Raw genomic sequence first — 12,004 nt, 5'->3', positions numbered from 1 at the left:
GAAAGGTGTTGATAGTAAGGCCTGTAAGTTGCATTTTAAGAGTACACGTTCTGGCAATAACTTCACATATTTTTGACATGTCTAATGATGGTTTAGCCTCTGGCTTAGAAGCTACAATGCTTATGTATTTGAGGTGAAAAGCAATTGAAAAAGACGAAGCATTCTGGAACAGTTTCACTCTAACACAGACACAAGCAGTTTTGAACAGGTATCACATATTGAAATGTACCACATTCTTTTGGATGCTTAGACAGACTGTGCTCATTACTGTTGAAGTCAGTCTGGAATATTTTTACTGTGAGGGTGGTGAGGTACTGGAACAGGTTGCCCAGAGAGGTTGTGGAGGCCCCATCCCTGGAAGTGTTCAAGGCCAGGTTGGATGGGGCTTTGGGCAACGTAGTCTAGTAGAGGGTGTCCCTGCCCATGGCAGGGAGGTTGGAACTAGATGGGCTTTAAGGTCCCTTCCAACACAAATCATTCTGTGATTTTATGATTTCCTACAGGAGAAGACTTGAGCCATTATATGTCTGAGAATGAAGCTCTTATAAGACTTGTTGATAACAGAAGAAATGTTTTTGTGGAAAGAATACACAGACAGACAGGTATGCTGTGTTTGCTGAACCAGTCAAGATTACGAGGCTGAGAAGATTTGTTCTACAAAATGCTATCAATGTAGTAAATCATACAATGATTTTTCAAAACGAATGAACCAAATTTCAGAATACTCTTTTAGACTAGAAGAATATGTAGGCAGCTTTTGAGTCTAAACCTAGAGCTATGCAGTAATTCAGGAGGAAAAAATCTGACTTTCTGTAGTTCATCTTCCACAGTATCAGTTGTGCAATCTATATGTCAGGAATAGTTAAAACTTGTGAGATAAAAAGAGATTCTCCACTGGGAGAATGGGAAGGTCATTGTATTATTACTGAACAGGAAATCCTGATGGTCAACGAGGTAACACAAAATGTAGCTGAGAAGCGGGTAACATCAATAGGAAATAAGGCTTCTACAGAGGAACAAATACACCCATCAACAACACCTCCATAATCTTTCAGTAACAGTCATACTGACCACCCATGATAATCCTAGGACTGGTTCTTCATATTAGTTTTCCTACTGATTCGTAGTGGTAGATTGCACTGAATATGGAATAATTTTTATCAACTGCTGCCGCAATTTGTAAACTTTTTTTCTGTGACTCTTGACTGATTTCTCATCAAATCTTTTATACTGTGAACAACTATAAAATGCATTGCATTGACAGTGACTTAGCCTTCTTAAAAAGGCAAAGTTTCAAAACAGCTTCTTGTTTGTTTACCCCTGGAATGGCTTCACTTGCTCATTGTGCATCAGTAACTTGGGTAGCAAACAAACTCCTGTCCAGGAGACTGCACACATCACTGATGTCTCCACCATACAGTTTTTGTCTGCACACTTTCTAATCACATGACAGTACTCACATCTTTTTTTAAGCATTCATCATACTTTCTCTAATCATCTCTGAGCCTCTTCAGAGGCCTTTCAAAGCCGATGCACCAAACTCTCACCACTGATCACATTCTTTGATGTGATCCACATGGTTAAAAAACAACTGTTAAGGTTACCAGGAACTTAGGACTCATATTTCACAGAATTGTAAAGAATTATTAGCTTTCCACTTGCACAACAACTTCCAAAGGGTCACTCAAAACAGTATGTTCATATTCCTTTAACTCCCTTACAAGTAAAAGTTCTCAGACATTGACAGAAAGTTTTTCACCCATCCTACATCCTTCTTTTGCCGAAAGCATTGTTCCCAATGCGTGAAAGCTGGAAAAAACTGCTAGTGAACAAATGAAGACTACTGTCTAATACTCGGTTCACAGGACATTAGAGAGAAACTTCAGGAACATTCAAGTGCTACGCCTTTTTAAATCCATAGCAAAGTGATCCTCGAGACTCCAGGAACATTATGTAAGTGGGTATCAATTGTTGTACAAACCCGGACACAGCATTCTAGACTTGTTACTGGAAAAGACTTTGGAAAGATAGTCTTTAAGGAATGCATATGAGCTACATGTGGATTATTAGACTTCACATCTAAGTATACTATAAATAAGTTCCTAAAGGCAGACAAGCTGGAGAAAGAGAAAAGAACCGGAGCATCCATATTGTATAATGATGTTTGTCTGTTGGAAAAGCTAAGAACCTGGTGATCACAGAACCTGCCAAAAGATTTTAAGAGACTGAAGTTACAGTGGATAAATGGAAGCATCTCATTTTTAAAATTTAATATGATCCTATTTACCACTTTCACATAAATGGAATGTTTTCATGAAAATGGGATCAGACTAATTCACCCTAGAACTCTGGTTAAACCAATCTTAGAATTGGTAATAATCATCTTGAGAATTCGTGCCTCCAGCAGACTCGAAAAGGGAAAAACAATCCCTTCAAAAGGATAATAAAGGACTGCCTAGAGTATTATACATAGTCTGTATGATTTAAGTACATATTAGAAGAACAATTTCTATGTAAGGACTGAGATGATAATAAAGAGGAAGCATTCCAAAGTGAATTTGTTAAGAATAAGTATCATCAAATCAAAATAATTTTACTCTGTAAAGCAGTAGCTCTTGTGGATTAAAGACAACTGAGTGCCATATCTGGACTTTAGCATAGCTTTCTATACAGCTTCTCATAACAATTTCACTAACAGGCTGAGGAAGTATGATCTAGACAAAAATACTGTAGGATTGCAGTACACTCTATTGCAAAATTGTGTTCATAGATGTATCAATTGTTCTTGGTAAAAATGGATGAAGGGAGTATAAGTGAACAAATGCAACTTTCCAGAGCACTGTCTTAAGAATAGTAGTTTAAAATATTTGTCATTAATAACTGCATATGTAACAGAATTAGACTAATTAATCTAAAAATCATAACAGCTTTTGGTGTTGAGTCCCTGAGAGAGAGGCCCACAACTACTTTTAAAAACAGAATAAAAAAAAATCACAATTTTCTTGACTAATTTGAATAACCTTTTGAGACAAAAAAAAAAAAAGACCAGTGGAAAGCACAAACTTTTTCTTCATCTGAGAAAGAGCAATTGAAACAACATGAAAGGAAGATACATAAGCTCTATAGAAAGACAGTAATATGTTTAAACCAACTTGCAATATGAATCTAAGTTATCAGCAAAGAGCAGCTATACTCTCATATAAAACAGTAGTATCATACAAAGTCGTCTACGGTACTTTTCATAGAATCATCATAGAATCATAGAATGGTTTGGGTTGGAAGGGACCTGAAAGATCATCTAGTTCCAACCCCCCTGCTGCGGGCAGGGACACCCTCCACTAGACCACGTTGCCCAAAGCCCCATCCAGCCTGGCCTTGAACACTTCCAGGGATGGGGCATCCACAGCTTCTCTGGGCAACCTCTTCCAGTGTCTCACCACCCTCACAGTGAAGAATTTCTTCCTAACATCTAATCTAAATCGACCCTCCTTCAGCTTAAACCCATCACCCCTTGTCCTGTCACTACACTCCCTGATAAACAGTCCCTCTCCAGCTTTCCTGTAGGCCCCCCTTTTAGGTACTGGAAGGCCGCAATTAGGTTTCCCCGGAGCCTTCTCTTCTCCAGGCTGAACAACCCCAACTCTCTCAGCCTGTCCTCACAGGAGAGGTGCTCCAGCCCTCTGATCAACTTCGTGGCCCTCCTCTGGACTCTCTCCAACAGCTCCATGTCTCTCCTGTACTGGGGCCCCCAAGAGCTGGACACAGTGCTCCAGGTGGGGTCTCACCAGAGCAGAGTAGAGGGGCAGGATCACCTCCCTCTACCTGCTGGTCACGCTGCTTTTGATGCAGCCCAGGACACGGTTGGCTTTCTGGGCTGCAAGCGCACACTGCCGGCTCATGCTGAGCTTCTCATCAATCAATACCCCCAAGTCCTTCTCCTCAGGGCTGCTCTCAAGCCATTCTCTGCCCAGCCTGTAGTTATGCTTGGGATTGCGCCAACCCATGTGCAGGACCTTGCACTTGGCCTTGTTGAACTTCATGCGGTTCGCATGAGCCCACCTCTCCAGCCTGTCAAGGTCCCTCCGGATGGCATCCCTTCCCTCCAGTGTGTCAACTGCACCACACAGCTTGGTGTCATCAGCAAACTTGCTGAGGGTGCACTTGATCCCATTGTCCGTGTCGCCGACAAAGATGTTAAACAGTGCCGGTCCCAGTACCAACCCCTGAGGAACTCCACTTGGACACTGAGCCATTGACCACAACTCTTTGAGTGCAACTGTCCAGCCAATTCCTTATCCACCGAGTGGTCCATCCATCCAATCCATGTCTCTCCAATTTAGAGACAAGGATGTCGTGCAGGACAGTGTCAAATGCCTTGCACAAGTCCAGGTAGATGATGTCAGTTGCCCTTCCCTTATCCATCGATGCTGTAACCCCATCACAGAAGGCCACCAAGTTTGTCAGGCACAATTTGCCCTTAGTGAAGCTGTGTTGGCTGTCACCAATCACCTCCTTATTTTCCATGTGCTGGAGCACTGTTTCCAGGAGGATCTGGTCCATGATCTTGCCAGGCACAGAGGAGACACTGACTGGCCTGTAGTTCACTGGGTCTTCCTTTTTTCCCTTCTTAAAAATGGGCGTTATGTTTCCCCTTTTCCAGTTGGTGGAAACTTCACCGGACTGCCAGGACTTCTCAAATATGATGGCGAGTGGCTTGGTCACTTCATCCACCAGTTCCCTCAGGACCCGTGAATGCATCTCATCAGGTCTCACGGACTTGTGCACCTTCAGGTTCCTTAGATATTCTCGAACCTGATCTTCTCCTGCAGTGGACGGTTCTTCATTCTCCCAGTCCCTGCCTTCTCTGACCTGGACAGTGTGGCTCAAGCACTTGCCAGTGAAGACTGAGGCAAAGAAGTCATTGAATACCTCAGCCTTCTCCATATCCTGGGTAACCAGGGGTAACCAGGTTGCCCGTTTCATTCCGGAGGGGACCCACATTTTCCCTCGTCCTCCTTTTATCACTAACATACCTATAGAAGCTTTTCTTCTTGTCCTTGACATCCCTGGCCAGACTGATTTCTATCAGGGCTTTGGCTTTCCTAACCTGATCCCTGGCTGCTCCGACAGTTTCTCTGTATTCCTCCCAGGCTACCTGCCCTTGCTTACACCCTCTGTAGGCTTCCTTTTTGTGTTTGACTTTGCCCAGGAGCTCCTTGTTCATCCATGGGGGCCTCTTGGTGGTTTTGCTCGACTTCCTCTTGGTTGGGATGCATCGCTCCTGAGCTTGGAGGAGGTGACCCTTGAATATTAGCCAGCTGTCTTGGGTCCCGCTTCCTTCCAGGGCTTTGTCCCATGGTATTCTACCAAGCAGATCCCTGAAGAGGGCAAAGTCTGCTCTGCTGAAGGCCAGGGTGGTGAGCTTGCTGTGTGCCCTGAGGATCATGAATTCCACCATTTCATGGTCACTGCAGCCAAGGCTGCCCTTGAGCTTGATGTCCCCTACCAGCCCCTCCTTACTGGTGAGAATTAGGTCCAGCATGGCACATCTCCTCGTGGGCTCCTCTGTCACTTGGAGGAGAAGGTTGTCATCACCACATTCCAGGAACTTCCTGGATTGCTTGTGCTCAGCTGCGTTGTCCCTCCAACAGATGTCGGGGTGGTTGAGGTCCCCCATAAGGACCAGGGCTTGTGAGCATCAGGCTGCTCCTATCTGCCTATAGAGGGCTTCATCTGCTTGGTCCCCCTGGTCAGGTGGCCTGTAGCAGACCCCCACTATGATGTCCCCTGCCCCAGCCCTCCCTTTAATCCTGACCCATAAGCTCTCAGTGGGCTCCTCATCCCTCCCCAGGTGGAGCTCCATGCACTCCAGCTGGTCATTGACATAGTGGGTGACACCCCTTCCTTGTCTGCCCTGCCTGTCCTTTTCTGACTACTCATGCTTCTAAGTCTTCAAATAGAGTTGTATCTATGACTAAGGACAGTACAACATCAAGACATATGTAGACCAATTAGAATTCAGATAAAAACAGCAAAGACAATTAGAAGCTCTGAAATTATGACTTATGTAAGGTGATAGAAAGAAACCGTGCTGTTCAGTCTGTAGAAGATTAGACTAGTGCAAGACATAGTAACATTCTTTGTTATGTAAATGACTGCTATGAAAAAGGACGTGAATTGTTTTTCCTTGCCCATTGGAAAGAAGTCAAGAAATGTCATGCCTAACTACAAAAAAATGATTCAGGCTAAGCATTAGGAGAAAAGGAAAAAGCACTAAGAATTTGGAAGGGTCGCAGTGCAAGAGTAAGGAAACCCATTACCGACATTTTAACAACAAAAAAAAAAAGCGATGGAAGTTATTGGGAGTGATACTGGTAGAGCTCATTGAACATGAGAGTGAGAAGATGGGAAGCCCCCAAGTCCTTTCCTGCTGTATTTTCTAGAATCAGAGAATCTTCCTCTGGAAATCTTCCCAAGTTTTGTACTAGATATAAAGAAATAATACTTATTTTGACTAACAGATAATGGTGACATTAATTTTCAAAGAACATAACTGAACTTAAAATTCAAACTTTGAAGGGGTAGCATATGAGACAAGCAAAGGAAAACATACATTTGGGAGATTTTAGGGACAGATTGTATTCACCTTCCACATACTCTTTCAATAGTTTTCAGGGAAGAGTCCCACTACTTTCTCCAGAGTTTAAATGCCTCATGAAAAACTCAGCTTTGGTCATTCTAGCTTGGAATTGCTGTATGCAGAAGCATCCTTGCATGAAAAAATTGAGACTTGAAGAAAGAAACAAGAATTAATGTTTATTTTGGCCCTGTCAGAAAAAATCCTTGATAAGTTTCTTCCACCTTTCTTTTGAAGGAGAGTGAGATGATAATTTTTCTTAAAAAGTACCTTTGAAAGTACTGAAGTCTGTACTACAGATTTGAGAAGATTCCTAATTGTTCTTGCCACCCACTATACATTCAGAGACCAAGTATAAAGGAATCTCTCTGGACAAGTCTTATAAAACCCTAAGGAAATAAAAGTAATCTTTCCAAATTGTTAATGGGTATTGGATTATTGAACAATTTCTGGAGGGAATACAACTTATTTCTGGAAAAGAGTGCAAAATTATATAGTTTCATAAGGGCTGTTGCTAGTCCTTACCAATGTTTTCCCAGCAGTTAAAGAAACTGTATGGAAACAGGACTGTAAATGATATGAACTCTTCTTATTGGAAAGCAATGGACTAAAAACATTATGGAAGGCTTTCCTTTATAAAGATCTTTAGAAGTTGTCTTAAAAAAATACATATAATCTTTTCTGAAGTTCCAGAGCAGTGGGAAAGTAGAGCAAATGGAATAACGATTTTGATGAGTAATTGATCTTGGGTAATGGAACACACAGAATATTTAATGAGATCAACAAAAGGGAAATACTCCATTTTAATTCTTCGTAGATGAATTCATAGAAATTAATTTTTTTAAGAAAGCAGATGTGGTAACAGATAGCATGAAAGCAGAGCCATTAGTCTGTTTGCATAGCTAAAAATACAAAATTTACATACAAAAGAAAGGATAAAGACCAGCCTAGAGCTTCTGGATAAAACTTCAGCTGCTCTGGTACCTTTACTGGCGCAGAAGTGAAGCAAGTATTTCTGTAATAGAGAAATTTTACTCCACTGAGTAGGTAAATAACTAACCAGAATAACCTCTGCCATCTCTAAAATATTTGTCTTTCAAACAAAACTTCTTCCTCATTCATATTTTGTCAGTCAGATAGCTATGTTCAGTCTTAAAGTAATTTAAGACTGTGCAATCACATTCTCCAAGTGTCCGTAAGGCCTTGCTACTTCCATGTCAAAAGTACAGAAATACAGTCTGTACCCATACCTTCAGTATTGCCTCAAGTTTCTATGTCATATAAGAAAGCTTAGATATTGTAACATACTTCCTGAGCTTGCTCTCTGGACTGATGATGTCTAGTGCCATTCTTTTTGTCCTCCCAAACAAATAATGAAGTATTTTGCTAATTATCAAAGTTTGAGACCTGTCAACCAAACTTTCAAGGGCCACAGTAGCACTGAAAAACTCAGCATAGATACTTGCTGTTTGTTCATTACTGAAAAATTTACCAGCACAACTTTCACTTCAAATCATGGGCCAAAAACTCTCTGTCAGGGATCCCACGTTCTCAATAATACTGTCATTATCCACACCTTTTCCTTACATTTCTAAAATACGAGATTAGAGGAAGTAAATGTCTGGCAAAGTTCTTGCAGCATCTAGAATTGGTTCTCCCAATCAGGATTCATTAATCTCTCTAAGAAGGCAAAATAGTAGGACCATTAGTAACAGTATTTCAGTTGTGTGCTTTATCAATGGGAAAAGTAAAGCTAACATACAGGTAAATAAATCAAAAAGCTCCTCTTGCACTTTTTCAGCCCCTCTAATGCTGAAACATTACAATCAGAACTGTACAATCAGATTGTTGTCAGAAATAATCTGGAAAGGTGTCCCTTCAAAACAGGCTTCTGAGACAGCCAATTGAAACTGCAGCAACTTTAACAAAAAACCCCCCAACAATTCAAATATTCTTCTTGCTGAGTCGTAATCATGCATCTGGGTGCAAGTAGCTTAGATTCACAATGTTGTTAACCTGATAAGCTCGCCAAAGAAAAACAAGCACATTTAGTCTTCACCATTTACAAAAGTCTTACAAGTCCTTTGGCACAAGACCTCCTGAAATACTAATGCTGCTGGCATATACACATACTTCTCACTTGCCACTTCAGCTACATTTCTTCCATTGCTGTTTAACACAGTACATGCCTACAGATGATGAACCACAGAAAGATGATTTAGCAGTCACAGGATCATGGGATAATTTAGGATGTGTTTAGTCCACCCTCATGCTCAAAGCAGGGTGAGCAAGGCCCGATTATTCAGGGCTTTACCCAGCCTGATCTTGAAAACCTCCAAGGATAGAAAATGCACAGATTCTCTGGGCAACCGTTTCCAATGCTCACCTGTCCTGACAGTGAAACAGTTTTTTCCTTAGACCTAGTGAGTACCTCCCATTTCAATTTAAGTCCATTGTATCTCATCCTTCCTCCACGACACTGAAAAAGCCTGACTCAAGTATTCCTAATAATCTCCTCATAGGTACGGGAAGGTTGCTCTAAAGTCCACTCGTGCCAAGGAAGTCTCTTATCCAGGCTGCACAAGGCCAATACTTTCAGCTTCTCTGGAATCTCTCCATCTCCTGTTCTCCCTCTCCACCTAACCTCGCCACCCAGAAAGACTTAATTTTGCTTTGGGGCTAAAGAGAAGAAAGCACTGTTGCATCTTTCTACTATTGCCATGTAAATATATAAGCAATTAAAAATTAAATTAGCAAGAATATGCCCAAATCCCTACCTTGCTAAGTCTCATGCATCTCAGTCATTGCTTCTTAGGGATAATATTAAAAGCAGAAGTATGCATTTGAGATTTCAGCATAAAGAATTATTTTGAGCAAATTTTTTTCTGTTCCCTCTCAAATGGCTGACAGTGCACCATATTCCTTCTCCACAGCTAAAGTCTTCAGGCTTCATTTATGCTATATGTATTGAGTTCATTGAACTACTTTTAATTTCATGTTCTTAAAATTTCATGATTGCAACTAAGACAAGCTTTGCATGTTAGAACACTTTTGAGCTGGTTAAGAGTTCAATACTCGTAATGCTGCCTTCACACCATTTTTTATGTAGAGCAACTGAAACTTTTCTTTTAAAGAATTTAATCCTCATATTGGAAAGGATTTTAAATCCTTCTGTCCTCCATTAATTTGAGCTTTTTTTTTGAAGGATGTTTAGTCAATTTTCAGACCTTCAGAAATGTTTTCTGGATCAGAAATAATTTTGTATAAAATAATTTTGTATCCAAAACATAATGACATACTCTCTAGTACTATTTGAATACAGAAGTCAGGAGGAATAACTAAATACCTCTCTCAACTCTCTGTTCTTTAAAATCGGGAAAAAAATACATTGATATATACGACTGCTAGACTACCTTTAAGGGTTCCATCACTTCCAGCTGGAGAGCAGACTGACTGTGGTGACCGCAAGGAAAAAGATGCAGCATTCCTGATTGAAGGATCGCCATCCTAAAGTGACAATGATAAAAAATTAACATTACGAACATAAACAATTGATAAAGACTGAAATTAGTATGTATACTGATAAAATGGATTGGACCAAAAAAGCATACAAGAAATATTAGAAAAATATTTATGTAAAAATCTTTGTAATTTAGACTGCTGTTAGACTACTATATAGGCAATATTCCAAAGCACAATCAGACCTAAGAAGAATCTATAACCAGAATCATGCACACAAAAATAAATTTATGTACACATCTTCTAGCTAAATTTTAGTTTACACTAAGATTCTGTTTAGAACTTTTTTGTAACAAGCACTCACAGTTAAGAGCAGACAAGCAGATACGTACATCTATACAATACCAACTGAAAAAAACTGAGCATAAAATGTAGATTTTTAAAACAAACTCCCCATTTTTTCCACTTAACCTACCCTTAAAGGTTATCTAGAATGCTGTATTACTTTTACAGTTAAACAAATTTAACACTATGTATTTATATCCTCCAGCATACACACATCAGGCCTGAAAAAAAAATTTCTAGCACTCCCATTGCAGCAGCTGAGATAGTCTCATGTAAAACACAACTGGACTGACTTTAGCTTGTTGTCTGTCTGTCTTGACAGTTAGATAGGAAACAACTCAATGGCAATACAAAGCATTTCCTTAACATGACAAACGAGTTCTACGGTCTTCTCAATTTTGCACAGAACAACTAGCTTCAATGGAATTCATAATTTCTGACAAACTTGTTCATAATATAACACTAATTACAATGTAATTATGTCCATGTTCTATCTTTAAGAACGTAAACGTGTCTTTTTTTACCTGCACACTATCTTAAAATTACATACAAATCCCACTATTTAAATTCCCATTTAACATTCTACATGTTTTTATTGCTTTTATGGAGCCCTGTGCTGGTCACAAGTATATTCATTCACTCAATGCTCTAACTAGATTTAAATTTATATACAATAGTATTTCCCATTTTTAGCATTTTTTATACAACATCTATGGGAATGTTCCAGGGAAGAAAAAACTAACAACCCCTATACCTATGAAGAGACAATTTCTATAATTATAAAAACAACCAAATTGCAAAAGATCCATTCTTTTAAAGAGCAAAGTCATACAGAGGAAGTCTCCAAAGAAGTTCTAAGGTTATTTAATCTGTTTTCTAATTAAATCGGTTATTTTGGTAGCTAATATTCCAATGTGGCTCCTATTGAGGTACCCGAATACATGCAGATCTTTCATATAACTTTTTCTGCTGCCTGTGGTTTTTGTAAGCTACATAAATCACATACACACAATCACAAAAAAAAAAAAAGGCTTGCTTGCCACCAGATTCAAAAAAATGTGGGAGAAAGTTGTGGGGTTTTTCCCTTTAGAGTCAAGATTTCTGAAGGAATTTCTCCCACATGAAATAAGGTCACTAAGGGAAAACTTCTTGCAAAGAAACCAGGTCATAAAAGCACATAATAGACCAGTAAGAAAAAAAGTCCATAGGAATTCTTGCCTTTGACAACACTACTATATTACCCAACAGGTTATTCAAATATGCCAAGTCTAATTGACAGTTGTGGGGATCTTCAGAGAGACAAGTTAACTAGAAACCTATTTACAATCTAGTATTGTTTGCATCAGCATATTGCTACCTTAATTGTAGGGACGTTCTAACATTTCTTTAAAATAATTTCTTATATAAGAGATTATGTGAAGATTATATTTTCTAACACGTGAGATTATGTGAAGATTTGTAACATTCATACTGATGAAATTACAAAAAGTAAAAAACGGTTCCAAAGGAAAGAGAGACCTAGAAAAAATTAGATGTCTCACATTGAAGTTGCATGGTTGAGTA

General features: G+C 39.6%; 1 protein-coding gene across 5 annotated transcripts in view; it reads right to left on the bottom strand.

Annotated features, from left to right (window-relative positions):
- NIPBL (NIPBL cohesin loading factor) overlaps window positions 1-12,004 on the bottom strand; it is a 165,208-nt gene that overhangs the window by 80,756 nt on the left and 72,448 nt on the right. For all 5 annotated transcript variants that reach the window (XM_054809656.1, XM_054809659.1, XM_054809660.1 and 2 more), the window contains exon 8: window positions 10,051-10,144. In XM_054809656.1, coding sequence (XP_054665631.1) covers window positions 10,051-10,144 — 94 coding nt within the window. The remainder of the gene's footprint in view (window positions 1-10,050; window positions 10,145-12,004) is intronic.

The sequence above is a fragment of the Grus americana genome, chromosome Z (genome assembly GCF_028858705.1).
Source record: "Grus americana isolate bGruAme1 chromosome Z, bGruAme1.mat, whole genome shotgun sequence".
Taxonomy (NCBI): domain Eukaryota; kingdom Metazoa; phylum Chordata; class Aves; order Gruiformes; family Gruidae; genus Grus; species Grus americana.
This window is presented reverse-complemented; position numbering and strand designations above follow the sequence as displayed.